Source organism: Galendromus occidentalis, unplaced genomic scaffold (assembly GCF_000255335.2).
Source record: "Galendromus occidentalis unplaced genomic scaffold, Mocc_1.1 scf7180000077488, whole genome shotgun sequence".
In the NCBI taxonomy this organism is placed as follows: domain Eukaryota; kingdom Metazoa; phylum Arthropoda; class Arachnida; order Mesostigmata; family Phytoseiidae; genus Galendromus; species Galendromus occidentalis.
In genome coordinates, this window is record NW_003805476.1 from 782,078 (window position 1) to 798,823 (window position 16,746).

At 52.3% G+C, this 16,746-nt stretch overlaps 1 protein-coding gene across 1 annotated transcript; it reads left to right on the forward strand.

The window, feature by feature from the left end:
- Nucleotides 1-3,925: 3,925 nt before the first annotated feature.
- On the forward strand, nucleotides 3,926-4,867 carry LOC100901362 (homeobox protein TGIF2-like). Its single transcript, XM_029112278.1, has one exon. The coding sequence runs from the start codon at nucleotides 3,926-3,928 to the stop codon at nucleotides 4,865-4,867; it is 942 nt and encodes a 313-aa protein (XP_028968111.1).
- The last annotated feature ends 11,879 nt before the right edge of the window (nucleotides 4,868-16,746 follow it).

Genomic DNA, 16,746 nt, shown 5'->3' on the forward strand with positions numbered 1-16,746 from the left:
AATGTCTTCTCTCGCCCCGGAGGAACGACATAGGTCCCACTGCCTATGGCTTGGTGGGTTGCTCGGCTGGCTGGCTAGCTGGCGCAGCCTGGTAGTGAGTGAACCTGTTTTTGGCAAAGGGCACATTCTCCAGATGACGTTCGCTTGACTCGACCATCAGCATGGCCCCAGCTAGAGCGGCAGCGGACCTTAGGCCCGGGCCCACCTCACGGTCCACGAGCCGCTTGACGGACTATCTGCCTGGCCAGATTGTGGTCCTGCCAAGCAGCCGGCCGGTCGGCTTTGACGACGCTGTCAAGCCGGGAGTAAGCGCATTGTGATTGCCGCTGATCTAGCACAGCTCTCGAATGAGTCTCTCTGTGTTCTCGACTAATTCCATCGCTACTGGCGTTGTTATTGTTTCCGATGCTGCTGTCATTGACCGTTACACCTGCTAAAGGATTGGGCTTCCCGGAACAAGCGGCGATTTCCTCGAACGAGTGGATTTCCGAAATCTCCCGGAGGGGCTCGGCTCCAGACCAGGGAGGAAATTCGGATTGGCCGAATCGAAAACCAACCAAGAAGTTCAATGGAAACGTACGGGACGGCGAAGCTCCGTATTCTTCATGCAGCGATTTTCCTTCGACAATTCCGAACAGCGAATTCCAGGACTTCTTGGGATTGCGACCGACAAGGAAATTCCTCAGCAGCTGACTAGTTGACAATCAGTCAATCTCGTTGAGTTTGTCGGTGGGTCAACCTTGCTTTGTGGAAGATAATGGCCACCACCTGGATGCGGTAATTCTTAGCCGGGCGCATATCTTCTCCGACGTTCTTGTTATATGATTGCTATGGAAACGTTTCTTGGACCGTTCTTTCACTGTCTATTTCGATCATCTTGAGAGGAGGATGCGATCGGTACTATCACCACTTTATTCACGACTGTCCAAACGGCGTCGAGCCGACCGGCAGACTTCGACTGACGGTGACAAATGAGCGGAAAGACCGCCGAATCAACAGCAAACCACAGGCTTTCTGCTGACAGAAAGACCCATCCGAAGACTCGGACGGTAAGACGAACGGTGATCGTCTCTCGGAGACCGCGAACACCGCTCGCAGAGCCCAGAGTCGGAAACCTCGGATAGTTTGGCCAAGATCTTCACATGCTTCCTGGAATCCTCTAAAAACTCCACGGGCCGTAATTTACGGCTCGTGAACTGCTGCCTTCAAACTGGCAAGCTCTTCATTATATTATATGCTCGGTACTCGGTTGAGGCGACGCCGGCCGGCAGCTCGTCAGTGTCCGTGGTCGACACCGTTCGCCGTCGTCGTCTCGCCAAATCTCGAAGCCTGCACCTGCGTGTTCTTGAGCGTCTCCAAAGCTCAATGTGCATGTTGTGCCGATATCGAGAGCGTAACGGCAACAATGTCCGAACTTTGATCTTCTCGCTGTCCTGATCGGCAGCGATTGAGAGGAAAATATTTCGTCTGATAATACGCCGTTCAGACCGAACGAGTAGCCGTTTTCATTGTTGTTGTCATCGTCGCCGTGGTCGTTGTTGCAGAAGTTCCGCCATAGTCACTGACGGCCCTGTGAGATCGTGACAGCTGTTTCGAGAAGAGCCCCAGCCACCACGTGGTCTTCGCTCAACGACGACAGCGGCTTGGGAGATAGTTGGGTTACCAGACTCGCCGCATGCTTTCCTGTCTGCCTTGAAGCGAAAATCACTCGGAGATCAGACGCGAAGCATCGTGTTCGAGCAGAAAACTTCCAATGTTTCAGAACATGCCCCAACGACAGGCTCTTCAGTGTCTCAATCAGAGGGGAATGCACAACGGGTGTCGATTTGAAGCCCCCACCCGGAATGATTTTCTCAAACCCCGTTTTTCTCTCGATTCTTGTGCCTTCACACTCTTCACCCCCGCCCCCCCCCTCCCCTCCGAGATCAGCGTATTCGTTGTCATTAGCGTGGGTTGCAAATTGCAACCCATCCCAGTCCAGAAATATGAAGCTTCGCTTGATTCTCTGCGCCGGACCCCTCTGCTCGAAGCGTCGACTCGAGATAGAGACTACAGAACCAATCACACGCACTTCTTCTTCTACTCAATAAGTCGAATCGGATCTGCGGTCGCGGCCGCTGCTCCCCCACTTTCTGGTCTCGAGATTCTAATGAAACAGACATGTCTTCACGGGTTCCTTGATGAGGGTCGGCGGGCGTGAGGATTTAGCCGAAACTCGTGCTCTGCCGGAGCGCCCTATGCGGAACAGGATGCTGAAATTCAAGAACTCGGGTGACCGGCTCATTACAGTTCGATGGGGATTCTTCTTCGAAGATTTGCATCGTTTGAGGCATGCTTCAGAACAATGCGGAACCGACCACTGGCCAGCTCAGTCAGGATTGCTTGATGTGGGTTCTGTCATCTCGAGAAGACAGCTCGGATTAGAGATTCCAGAAAATCGTGCGGCTTCATCTCCGATCGGGGGGGTAGCTTCACCGCTTCTGTCAAAACCAGATGCGTGAGTTCGATCAAGGACGGCTGTCTGTCCGGGCAATGACTCTGCTCGAAAGTGGTCTCCACGAAGACGACTCTAGATCCAGTTCGAACAGGAGTCTCGAGACTAGACCTAGCAAGGGCTATTGCGACCTCGTAGGTGCTCGAGTAGTTATGTTGGGCAGAGCAGGAATCCTGCAACTGTCAAATAGTCTCCCGACCGTCCGGACTCGCGATTCTTTCTTTGACGCCAACAAACACATGAACGGCGGCATGCCGGCCGAGCGACCGTCAGCCATGTGGATGGACCTACGGACGGACGAACGAGCGAACGGCGGGACTGACACAGACCGACGTGGTCCTATTCCTGTTGCTGCAGACTGTTCTCTCATGCTTTAGTTCGTTCTCTGGTTGGTTGCTTTACGGCGGGCACTGATGTCGCCGCCGCTGGTGCGGCTGCCAGTGCTGCTGCCGCCTCCAGAAGCGGCAGCGGCAGCCGCAGCAGCATTGGTGGTGGTGATGGTGGTGTTCATCCTCCTCTCTCATGCTCTCGCCAAGATGACAGCCTTGGTAGAACCACGTGCTGCATGGGCAGTCATTCAGTCAGTCAGTCATTCGCAGCTGCTGTGGACGTTTGAGGAAGCGGTTCCCGCGAGTTGCCAGTTTGCGTTTTGACGATCAATCAGTCAGTTCATCGTCGGTCATCCACTCCGAACGATCGATCCGTTTGGAGATCGTCCGACCGACAGAAAATCTAAAGTGTGAGTGAACTCGCGATCTGAAGCTCTCCCAGTCGAGCAGTGCTGGGTGTTGCTCTCCACAACGACGAACGATGTGAACTCAAATAGTTTCAGTGATTGTTCATTCAGTGCTGTGTGCTGTCGTCGACCCTCGTTGTTTTTGTTCCGTGTCGTTCTCGCCCGTTGGATTAATAAGTCACAATCCGCGCCATCGGTCACCAGCGTACGTCATCCTCCAACAGCATCTTCAACTCGAAAGACGACCACCGAGTGCTTCTTCAGTCGTCGAACGCCTGGGTGTCGATCTTGAGTTCCGCGCTACGAGGTCCCTCGTTGGCCGTTGAACACTGACACCGCCAAAAACAGCTCCCGTGTCGCTGCTGCTGCTGCCATCAAGCAGTAGCGTGATCTCCGCATCGCGCGGGTTTTCCGCGTCACCGCGATCGTTTTAGGCGCCTAATAGGCCTTGTGTGTTACGTCCGTGGCGGTCTGGATCGCATCGACGCGCTGATCCGGGTGCTCGAACTTTTGTGGACTTCAGTGTCAGTGCTAGCCTGAAATCTACGTGAATATTTTCTGAAGCGCTCGAGGAGAGCGCCAACTTTCCACTCATCAAGAGACGAATCAGGAGCGAAGCATACGGAAACAGCTCGACAATCGAAAGACCTATACGCGATCTATATTCAACGACACAGTCGACAGACGGTATGACGATGGCTCCAATGACGTCTGCGTCGGCAACAGGAACTTCGCCTTCAACAGCATCTTCTGTTCCTTCGGCTGTGGCAGCTGCCGCGGCGGCCGCTGCGGCGGCGGCGGCGGCACGTAAACGAAGAGGCAATCTGCCCAAAGAATCCGTGAAACTACTGAGATTGTGGCTGTACGAACATCGTTACAACGCTTATCCAAGCGATCAGGAGAAAATATATCTCAGCAAAGAAACGGGCTTGAGTGTTCTCCAAGTCTGTAACTGGTTCATCAACGCTCGTCGTCGGATCCTGCCGGAAATGATCCGCAAAGAGGGTCAGGACCCCATGCAGTACACGATCACTCGCAGGGTGGGTGCCGGCGGCGGGGCCAGCGCCAGTGGAAACGGCGGCGGATCTCAAGGTGGCTCTCCGGCCGGCTCAAGCGCATCCAGTCACAGGTCGGGCTCGTCGTCGTCTTCTTCGACGTCGTCGACATCCTCTACAAAATATCCATCGTCGATCCATCGCACCACGGCCATACTTAACCACCATTCATACATCGCTTCCCCGTCACCGATGTCTTCGGCCGACGGCTCAGTCGAAGACGACGAGGACGACGACGCCGAGCTGGTCGATTCCGACTCGGACAGGCTGATGGACGAAGACGACTCGTCGTCGGACTCGCTCACTCGACGAGATGGCCAGATGCCGCTCAAACTCACAGCTCGCTGGCAAAGGAGTCACGAGCAAGATCAGTGTTCTGGAAAACGCAAGAGACTTTCGGACGACGACGAGGAGTGCTCGGATGACACCGGAATCTACACTCCGTCGCCACCGCCGCCGTCTCCGAAACGTCAGCGAACCAAGCAATCGATATCGTCGATCCAGCACAAGGAGGAGTTCAAGAGTTTCTTGATGCTTGTCGAAGTAGCCATCCGTGAGCTCGACAAGCAGAAAAATCTGTGATTTGAGCGGAGCTGAGCGTTGGGACGCCTCCCTCGATCGGTGCTTCCGCCTTTCCTGAACCCCCACCTCAAGCCCCACACGTACATGGAACACTGTTCCAGATTATTGTTGTTGTAAATCGTCTCTCGGTGCGACGACGGCACCCGCTTATCGCTTCAGCATCGAGTTTACCGTAGAGGTGCACCGGATAAGCGAGGAATACTGTTAAGGATACGGGAAAGAGAGAAGGAAGAAGAAACGACGACGACAAAGAACAACCCCAACAACGTTCGCGATATCTACGCTCCTACATAGTGCCTCGAAACGACTCTGACAGGAGTCATATTCACAATCGAGCTAGCCAGCGGAGCGTCAGCCTTTGGATGACGACGACGACGTTGGCAGCAAGTGTTGGACAGTTGCTCAATTCAAACTTCACCGAAATCGACAGAACACGATGAGGTGAAATCATGATGATGATGATGGAATTAACGCTGATATTTTCGGAGAAGGCGACAGAGATCTCGATGAGCGGATTCGAAGCAGAGTCATCGCTCGCAAGACAGATCTACGCCGAAAACTCACGACGACGACCAGTACGACACTAACGGCCCTGCCGATACGCAAAGTGAAAGCATTCTCTCAAGACTACACTCCGATTCTCCGGAACGAATAGTCGCTGTTGAACGTTCTAGAGCTACTATTTCAATGGCTGCAGTCAGTAGCCCATTCGTTTTTTCGAAGAGGACTCTTATCAATCGCGACCGTGTTTTTTTCCTTCTCCATTGGATGGGTCGTTGGATCAGCAGTCAGCAGTCTACTCAGCGGTGAACAATTAAGTCCGCTACTCCGAAGCCAGTTATCCCAACTCGAGTGGTGGTAGTCGTCTGGTGGTTGTCCATGGTGCTTCCTCCGTTGTTTGAATATTGGCGACTACGAAGTGACAACACCGCCGCCACCGCTCACCGTCGAATATGAATGGAAATCTGCAATGGCATTCACTTTGAGCACATCGATACGACCCATCAAACTGAAGCGGAAGACCATCGAGAAGTAACAGGAAGCCGCAGGAAATCACGGGGATCAGCGTCAGTAGCGCTTCATGTGTCGTCGTATCATCACGAGTGTATCTTAGTCTTTCCTTAGGATTTTTAAAGGACATACTCTTTCTATCCCCGTCTCCTTCTGCTGTGCATCTGTATCTCTCTATCTTATATCGCGGTATGCGAGATCATTTCGCTAACACAGCAAAGTGTATCACTCATTTCAATTAACTTACATTCGTACTTCGAGCAATATTCGTACTACTCAACAACAAATCATCGGTCGGGGCGAGCGGCTAATTTTCGGGAGAGAAAATCATCCGCATTGCTGAGTGCAACCGCGATTTCTGACTCTGGAAATTCCCATTGGGGAGTGTGTATACTTTCGGGTGATTTCGATGAGCTTTTCACCGGGAGCCTGGCGGGCGTTCGGATCGATAGCATATTTTTTTCTTTCGCTTTCGTTTCCCATTTCCTCGAATCGGTATGTCAATGGCTCGATCGGAGCCCTTCCCGATACTATCGAGATTCGGCAATCGTTCACAGAGCAAGCAAAAGCTCTGGGAAAATAATTCAAGTTCGTCGCCGATCTTGCCCATGGTACGTAGAATTGTACCCGAGCACAGAACTTGCCACTCTGGCTCTTGAAGCGGTATGATCGAGCAAAACCTGATGTCTCGTATCGAGCTCGGAGGGGGTTTCTCGCGGTTCTTGCTGGCCTATTCGACCGCACGGCTGTACCAGCTGCTCGTTGGAGATGCCTCTCGGAAGGCCCACCTCGGAGTTGTGTTCAAGAAAACTTAATTGCATTGGCTCGAAAGTAGATGTTAGAGGAAGCACCACGTGCTCTCTATATGGAATGCTTCGGCATGGCGTGATGTCTGCGCTCTGCAGCATGCGTCGCTGCCGCTAGCGACCGGTCCACCTGTCAGATTCTGTGGCTCGACAGAGTACCACAGCTGTCAGTTGGGGTTCGAAAGTACCACACACCATGTGATACTCCGTGCCACAGCCAGCCGGTCTCCGCCGCACCTACGGCGATGATGCTGGCGGCAGCGGCGATCTGTCAAAAATAGCTGCCGGGCTGCTTGCTTACTGTGGACTGTGCGAGCGAGCGACCGGTCGACGGGTCCTTCGGTCGGCAAACACGCGCACTCTCACAGAATGCTCGTTTCCTTCCCTTCTGGCTCGCTGGATCGCGAGCTACCTACGTAGAGACTAGATCGCTAGATGCGAACTCTTCTCTCATTCTGAACTCGCAGCGTCTCCCTGAGCCGGTACTCGTATCGACGCATTTCCGCGCTGGAGGAATGGGAAGAATTGCTTGTTCGAGGAACGAGGTCAATGTGCCTTGTCTACCTCTGTATCGATATCGATTCATGTACATATATCCGGTTCGTCGAACGACATATCATTTGTAAAGCGGTGAGGACCTCATTGCTCCATGTGGAAAGTTACTCTTCCTCATGAGCAGTCGGTTTTGGCAGCAGGACTGTCGCTCATTTTATGCAACATGCATATGAAGGTCCTAATTCTGATGCTTGTTTTTTCCTTCAAGAAGAATTCGTGTTCACTCGATTACGAGATCGGGTATCCTTTTCGAAGCGCGGTCAGCAAGCTTGCCGGCCGAATCACAGACATGCCGAACCTGCTATCCGATGAACAACCGCAGATATCCCGCAAAAAAGCTCAAAGTCCTCAGTTTTTTTCTCTCGCGACATCTTTCGTCCGATTCACGAGCAGCCGTGTTCATTGAGGGCTGGCTGGCCGGCCCGCTCTACGAGTACACAGTCGAGAGATCGGTGACAGCAGCCGGACACCATTATCTCTCTTGAGCTCGTCCTCTCGGAACCATCTCTTCTCGTTGCGCCCTCCCTCTTATTTATTTTAGTCTGGAACTTTGACAATCTGGTGGCACGTTTCTCGATCGCCATGGCGTCTTCGACGTACGCGAGCTCGTTCGCCTCATCTTGCCATACGTCATCGAATCGATCCATCGATCGATCCTTAGAAGCTGGCCGATCGATCGACTGTTCACTTATCATATTCTCCTCGCTCCGCTGCGAAATCATTCACTCGCTCGGTCGGTCGGTTACTCGAATCGCTGTAACTAGAACGAGGAGTAATATCAATCCCAGCGTGGTGACGCCGGCTGGCTCCCAAACACTGATGCCGATGATGTTTTGATGGTTCCTCGTCGAGCTTAGAGTCTGACGAAACCACCTGAGTATGTTTGTTCGTTTTCTCATGTCTATCCCAAATTTCTGAAACCTTTCCTTAAACTTCAATCTTTTCTACTTCTTACCCAGCTCTCTGAGCGAGCGTAGTTATTTGCGTGCGATGATTGTGCGCGGGGACTTATCTCCGGGGAGGTTGAAGCTGGCATCTTGTACAGTATAACTCTGCTAGGATAGGATAAAAATGTTTCGGAGCGCATACATTTGAGTGTTGTTGCGGAGGAGCGCTGAATGTACAACTTGAAGATACAACGATACGAGACTTGAGAGTATCAAGCGATGAAAGTTTTCGAATGTGAGCACGTAGTTAAAACGTTTTTACATTGATACGCTACGTTCACGGAATGGATGGATGCATGATGAGGTTTTCTGTTAAGAGCGATAGCATTATATTCATCGAGTACGGCTCTTCTTTCTATCACGATAACGACTGCGAGTGATTCGATCGGTCTCACTCAGATCATTCAGATTGGGCTCATCGACGAATCATAACTTATTTTTATTACATTATTTTCTATCATCGATATATCCACATAAAGCCACAATCCGAAAGAGCCGCGAGCTGACCCCCGGCCAATCACTCCCGCTGCAGCAGTTAATTGACCCCTTCACTCCCTCACCGTCGTCGTCATCGTCGACGGGGGTCGGCAGCATCTCTCACAAATATTCATTGTACGTTTTCTCGATGGGCATCCTGTTATTGTGAAGCGAAATCAACGAGTGTGAATCGATGGAATCAAACGATGTGAAAATGTAATCCATTGAGTTGAAGCTGTCACGGAAGAAACCGGACGATGAGAAATTTCCGCCGGTAGAGAGAGGCGCCGAGTGCAACTTGCAGTCGAATTGAACGATTTCTAACGTCGGTTCTCAGGGCAGAGCGGTGCCATTGGCGGCAAGACTGCTGCCTTACCTCGATTCGAGGATTCGATGATCTCGCAACAAGCTGCTCTTTAGGTTTTTTCCAATTTTTCGTTTGTGTTGGGCAATTATATTAAACATGGGAACTTCCGGTCGGAATACCCTTCCATTCATTGAACGAGCCGGACAGTTTTGTGTCTGATCCCTGGAGGCTTGACGAAGAAGCTTTCGTCGAGTCCTCGTGGGAGCCACAGACAAACACGGAGCGACATCATAAAAAACACGAAGTTCTCAGATACGGCTGCAGGTTGAACTCTGGATGATGGAGTTAGAGGAGTGTCGGTGACACTCCGCTCGATTTTCGGTTCGATGTGTTCATTTCTGTAGATTATTAGGCAACATCGTCCGCGAGACGAAGAAGGTACATCACCGATAGCGTCGTCGTCTTCAAGCCAAAGCAGATGGTTTGTTTCAGTCTCCGACAGACGACAGTTGTGACCCACATAGAAGGAAATTTTCGTTTGTATAAAATTGCTGCAGAAATCACGGAGAGACGCCTCGAAAAACCCAGATGAGCTGTATGCGTTCGATACGATCGATATTCGATAAACCTTGAGCATTAAGAAAGACATCGAGCGATGACGTGAAAAGCATCATTTTGGCGCGCTGTTCCTCGTCCTGTATCAAGAGAGAAAAGCGAGAGCATGCGAAGAAACACATCACCGGAAAATGTATCATTAAAATTATTTCAACTTGTTTACGTACGAATCAGACCTCTCTTCTCTTTAGAATATTCATTCTGTCACAGGAATCCTCTGTTACGGAAGAACCCGGGTGGTGCGAGCGGTGGACTTTGAGGAACTCCCAAGACCTCGCCCAGAACCCAGGTTTTAATACTCTATCTTCTGAATGATGTCTCCTATCCTCTTCAAGCCGCTGAATTTCGACCTTTCACTCCGCTTGTGTTCTTATTCCGATCCGCAGGCGTTGCATGTAAATCAATGGCGTGTGCGTATACGAGATGCATCAAGGAAGCGGTAAACTTCGGAAATTCGGTTCGAGGGGGCGGACAAGGGGCGATTAAGCAGCATTCAGTCGAGGCCACCGTTTGGCAGAATCGTTGTCCAGTGCATGTTACACTATCCGGCTTTATTCAGAATCCAAAGCTCTCTCAGCTGTGCAGTGCGCGAAGTTTCGGATTCACATCAAGGCCGATTGCATTCCGAAACTCTTCTGACTTCGTTGCCAGGACAGTCGCTCCGTAATGGCGTGGACGGATACAACGCGTGATCTGCATTATTTTCTCTCGATTGATTCCTTCCTCCCTTCAGTAGAAAGATTGACTGAGTTTTTCGGATTCTCGCACTGAGCTGACAAGACGCTGAATTGCTTCCCGATGGCTGCGAAGTTCAAACCTGATATCCATAGAAAGGTCGCCGCCATGGAACCATAGAAGGGAGATTCGTTGTCGCATTTGACCTTGCAATGTGGCCGGGCGTCTCCCAGCCGATTTCGTGATCCACTTCCAGTTTCTTCTTCTTCTTCCTCAGTGAGCGTCAACCGCGGCGGCGGCGCAGGCGGCGGCACTTACGGCCGAAGATGGTCTTCGGAAAAATCGCAGTGACGTCGGTCGCTTTATCATCTCGTAAGTTTCGTTGTCTGTGGCCCTGACAAACAGGCTCGCGATGGCCGGCGTCGTCGCACGAACGTAATCGACAAGCCCTGATACGTTCCTTCGATGTATGTATCTGGAAACTGCCGTTGGAGTTTCGCGTTAATAAAATCGGAATTCCTCGATACAGGAGCTCGCTGCCGCTGGACTTAGAGAGGGAGCGAAAAGAAAAACAAGTTTCCGAATTCCGGGTCGCTCCATCAAGGGACAGCTGGTCGATCTTGCTTCACGTATTCCTACTTGGCGTGCCACTAGCCGGTGCGGTCAGCGCACTGCTGTTCCTTCTTGTTGTTTTTCTTCAGCTGAAATCTGTGAATCAGCTGCCGCCAAGCGGCAGATGGCCTCAACCTGTCCGGCCCGCCTCGGCGAGACCCGTTGCGCCCCGGCTCTGTCGACGGTCGGCGTGCGTACGTACGTAAATTCAGCCGACGGGCTGAATACATACGGACCGCGTGTCACTGGATCCGTCAGACGGGAGGAGAAAAGCCTCCATCGGCTGTCCGGACGTTTCACCCACGAAAGACGCCGATCCGAGTAGCTCGTTTGTCGCCAGTTTTGTTCTTCGACGATGCTATCCCGCGGTCTGATTTTCTGTACACGTGACTTTCCTAAAACGAAGAACAAGCGAATTTCACGGCTGCCATCAGCATGGACGAAGTTTCGCCCGGAGCGACGTGTTTGGATCGCTCACCGATGGGATGACCCTCCGATTTAAAGCGGCCGTCGAAGCTCCGGAGAAATTCACTTTCACTGCGTTCTGTCGATTCGTGCCACCATCGGCTGCACGAGTCGAACCCGACGGAAGCGTCGAAAGCAGGTTACAGAGAACAACAGAAACCCTCGATCGGGACCCATGCAGCATCCCAGACGGAGCGGACCGAGAACTGTTCTCGGAACTGCTATTAGACCCCGATGCTGCTGCTTCTCCTCAGACGAGCTGGTCTATGGAGATCGAGCCTAGAACAATTAGTCGGGACTGTCGGCTAGTAGGATTTTTTCCTCCCTTATCCACTCCCTCCCGACCGAGGTTTCGACCACGACCTACAGAACCCGATGAAGACAGAGATCATTAATTCGATTGGAGAAATTTCGATTCGCGTTGGAGAACTATGGCTCATGAGCGATGGAGAATCACCCGAGTCGTGTATCAGAGCTCTGAGGAACGGCGAAGCGAGTCAGGACACAGGACATCGCCGTTCGTCCGTCGCTCGTTTCGTGGTCGTCTCCGTTTTTCTAATGTTGGATTTCCCGGTGTGCCCGTGATAGCGGACCGCTCTCGGACGTTACGTAGATAGGCGCACGAGGAAGCAGCCGACTGTCTGAACGGGGCCATTTGTCTTCACCGTGGGCATCGATTTCGTGATCCCAGACGTATACGTTTATCCACTGATACGTCGCGATATCCTACGACCCATGAGATACGACCGTAGGCAACCAACTAAGGCCGTACCTCGGTGTCATGAAGGGCTACGGCTACACAGGCATTCGAACTCGGTATTTTCAAAGATGTGTGTCATCCAAAGGGTGTTCAAAATTTCCGTTTCTCGAATGGTCGTTGTTGCGGAGGCATTTCGTGACGCAACGCGGCAGTTCTGAATGTCACTATTCTAGCCTGGAACCCTGGCATTGACGCCACGGTCAGGGCCGTATTCAAAAGCTAGAAGCGTCACACTTTCCCGCATGATCACTGCAGGAGCGTAGGCAACGATCGCCGTTGTTATTATGGTTATCACTACACATCACTGATGCTGTCGCTCTTTTTTTTATCTTGAATCGATCCAGAGTCGGAAATCCCGACCGGTCGCTCGCTCGCCAGTTCGAGAGCTCGGTCAGTGAGGCAGTCAGTCAGTCGTTCGTTCGGGGAAGAACGCCACCGACGAGCGTTTCTGCGTTGGCTTTGATCAGCTGATCGTCGTCATCGTTCAGAATCCGGTATATCCGTCGGTCCGTCCTGTCAGACAGCGAGCGAGCGAGCGAGGTAGCCGGCGCTCAACCAGCAATCCACCGATTCGCATCTATATCGGGATCAGCTACACAAGGAGACTGTGGAAGTCCGCGGCCCTGATTTGATGGACAACAGGATTGGACGTATTTTTTTATCCGCTGTTTTCTCCCTTATACATTTTCGATCGGGTCGCATTGTCCGCGACCGAAACATTAGCAGTGCCGTAAGACCTTCACAAAGCTTCAGCTGCTCGTTATACGGGGACAGAGGTGCAGCGGCTGACAATAAGTGACGAGAAAAAGAAATGGATGGCAAGAACGATTCGATGCTCTCACTGAGAAATTAATCTTGTGAAGAAAGTGAAGGAATGAAAAACTTCGAATTATTCCTTTGCGAACGAAACACATTTTCGTATCGGAACCTGCGAACCGCCTAGTTGCATTGGGATAGAAGCTGAGAAATGTTAGACCTTCGAATGCCGAAGAGCTGTCATCGGAGATCTAGCCGAGGAATTTGGATAGAGCAGGGCAGTGCTCATGCAGGGTTTGGGTGCCGTGTTCGTTGAAGCAGACGAGCCCCAGCCAAGAGAGGTTCGGACACCGAACACGGTGGGACAGCTCCCGAAATTCTCCATTCGAACGGAACACTATCATGGGCGAGCGGTGAACTCTCGTGAGCCTTTCGGTCGCTACGGGGACCAAAACGCAGGTCGACTTCGCTTCTTATGGGGTCTGAGTTCCTTCGCAGCGTTCTTTTTTTTGCGGGAGCAGCTGTGAACGATTGGAAACGTAGGTGACGTACAAGAGTTAACGTTGCTTTTCGTGATTGTATTTCGCAGTTGAGGTCCGTTGTCTCCCTCTAATTACCTTGCGCCGGTCTCGGCCGGTACTTCCGGTCATTGGAGATTAGTGAGCCGTCACCGAGAGGAGCTACTGCATTGTTGAAGATAGTGGCTGAGGACATCGGTGTACGTGATTGACAACACGCACATGGATCGGGTTCGGAATCAGGGCCGAAAACAAAACATCTGTTGTCGCCGTAATGGAAAAACCGATGCGCAAAGTTTTCAGCGGACCCTTCGCTAAAACATGCTGGCCGATGCCCAATAGAAAACATTGAGTTGTTGTTCAAGGAGAAAGGGTGGCGAATGTTCTAAAGTCGATGTGACAGCGCTGTGTGAGTGCGCGCCACCAACTGTCAAAAGGGAGACAGACGGAGAGATAGCCTGGCGATGGACCGAACGAACGAGCGAGCGAGCTACCGGCTGAGCGGGAGAGAAACAACAGATACTCCAGCAGTCTAGAGCGAACCCGGTTCCCTCAGGGTCCTTTAGGTCGAGCTAGCGAAGGGAAGGTCCCGGGGGCCTCGCGTAGCATTCATTATGGTCGTGCTTTAAATAGCAACCGGAGAGAACAAGAAACGATAGTTGAATGCAACTTTTATTGGATGGAGAACGACGCTCTACCTCTCTCAGGTAGACTTCCTTCCAATCATCAAGTCAACGCGATCCGGCAAGCTCGCCTTCACCCTCCGCAGCGGGCCCCTGAGGAAATCACTCGTCAGCCAGAATCGAATTGGGCTCGAAGTCCTCTTATTGATTCCGGCGAACGGACGATTTTTCCTGTTCACGAGCTCAGCTCCGAGCACGATTACACGCAAGTAAAAGCTTCCTGCTTTCTTTCAGCTCATCTTCGTAGCCGCAGCGATGGGATGATCATCTGGTTCGCTGGCACCATGCCCATGGAGCGTCGTTGTTGCAAGAGCCCAGACATACCTGTTCGCAGGCCCAGCTGTCGTTCGATTCGCTCCCGGTCGCTCGCTCGTTGCTCCGCCGGCAACTCTCCGGCACGGAGGTGACGACCTCGTGAGGCCTCGAGTCTCGCGATGGACCGCGAAATCCGCGTCGCCTCTAGACCATTACGACATTGGCCTTATGCTTCAGTTGTATAACTTCGCGGGCATTCCCATTGTGAGTCGAGTGCGCCGTTCGTCGCCATCGTGCTTCCGCTGAAATATATGATTCGCATTCGATGTGCTCGCGTGTGATAATATGTTTATTCAGCATTGAAAGGAAGGCACGAGATCGTCTTAGTTAGTTACGTCTGCCTGATGGACGGACTGAGCGAGAGAAAGAAACGAGACGCGGACGAAGCTCGGTTCTGAGTCAAACTGGGCAAGAACGTGCGAGAAAGCAATCTGAGAAAAAACGTAAAAATCATCGAACCCCCACCACCAACACCGATGCCGAGGACGACGACAACGAGGAAATCTTCGGCAGGCAGAAGCGAGACGAGAGGCTCCGTGCCGGCTGAAGCGGCAGCGAAGTGGGGTTTATTGTTGCTGTATTTGGTCAATGGACGCCCAGTGGACCGATAGGAGGCACATCCACACAGACGGGCTCACTCGCACACTAAGTCCTCCAGCCGAGGAAGGAAGAAGAGAAAGATTAAACTACTACTCGGATCTTCTGGTTCTGCCTCCTCACTGAGTTTCAGCGCCGTCACACATCATCTGTGAATAGAAGCTGCACGGGAGGTTGTTCTCATTGCGCCGTCGTCGGCTGAAAATTCCCTTGTCGCAAAATGAAAAACTGCGTAATAGGCTAAACGGGGCATCGGATGCACCGAACGCGAATCACCCCCACAGGATCTCACCGAAGACCTCCGAAACAGGTGCTCTGACCGAGTTCACTCGCAGTTTCCGGTGTTGTACATAGTAGCCATGGGGTGTTCTCGGTGAAGCCCTAACCCGTGCGCTCAGCAGGAGCCATTGATCCTTCATCGACGCAGCTCGACGAATTCTCTTCTGGCATCTTCATTTCATTACCCGTTCTCTCATTTCGAAGACTCAATATTGGACAGTGCCCCTACCGCGGCGTCGAACAGTCGGCGCCCTGAAGGTCTTTGATCTGCGCCGTGAGGTTACGAAGTCGGTCTCGAAAACCATCCTCAAGCATTCGAGCTCTCGCTTGAAACTGAAACTTTCTCGACGTCCGCACGGTCTCAGAACGGAAATTCGGAAATATATCATCCAATTTCTGACTCGATTTCGCTCCGTGACATAATTCGCTGGAAATCTTCATCGGTACCGATGGTTTCGCAAGAAGACGCCACAGGTAGGTAGTTTCCCTGCGCCCCCGTCGCCCAGCTGTTCGCTCGGATCGAGGAAGACAAGGCCTGAAAGAACGAAGGATTTCCAGCTGGCGCGTCGATCTCATTTGCGGCTTCGGTAGAATGACAAAATACGCCCTGTTCTCCGGTTTGTCCAACCGACCGAGCAACCGGTGGACCGCGCGGACCGGCAAATAAAACGCAAGCGAGCAGATGGCCAAAATCTGTTTTTTTTTGCTCTGGCAGGCTACGATGGCTTGGGTTTTTCGGTCGAGTCAAACACGGTTGACAACCTTCCGAAACGATAAGGCGAATCCATTGCGACATTTCCCTCGAGGTTCCTTTCTCGGGGAATTTCTCGGCAGCTGGCCGCGTGCATTAGTCTATCGTTAGACGGGCAAAGTCATCCAGGTAGCAGGCACGGTACCATCCCACTAAGTGCTCGATTTCCACCTCATGGGATCTATTTTTCGATTGGGAATGCTCGTGCGAGGCGGCACTAGCGAACGCGTACGGTCTTTCAGGCGGCCACAAGAAACTCATTCGGAATTTCATTGAATCCACCGATCGGACGCGTTGCGCGATCGGACCCAACGAGGAGGCTTGCCCCGTCGATCGCTTCGTGGATATGCCCACCTGAATACTCTACGTCGCGTTCCGTAGCTAACGTAGTCCTGGTGGATATTCGTTCTGAGAGCAGACACATGATAAAATTGACATTTGAAAGCATAGTGTAACACGGTGATTCGGTGGGTAGATGCGCTCGGAGGCCAGCGCTCGAGCAGCCAACCAGACAGCCGAGCGAGCGGGCACGCGGGCGGGCAGGCAGGCTAACGGGACAGAAAGCTTCCGTTCTCCGAGCGGTCCCACCGTTCGCTCGTTCGTTCGGTCGTTCGTGGATAATATCGTCTGTCGCCCGACGACCGGCTGCCCGGCTCGATGCCTGCCTGCCTACCCAACCGGCTCGTCGAGCTCAACACAATATACAATCGGAACGGCTTTCCGCAGCCGCAATAGCGGCTCGACAACTTT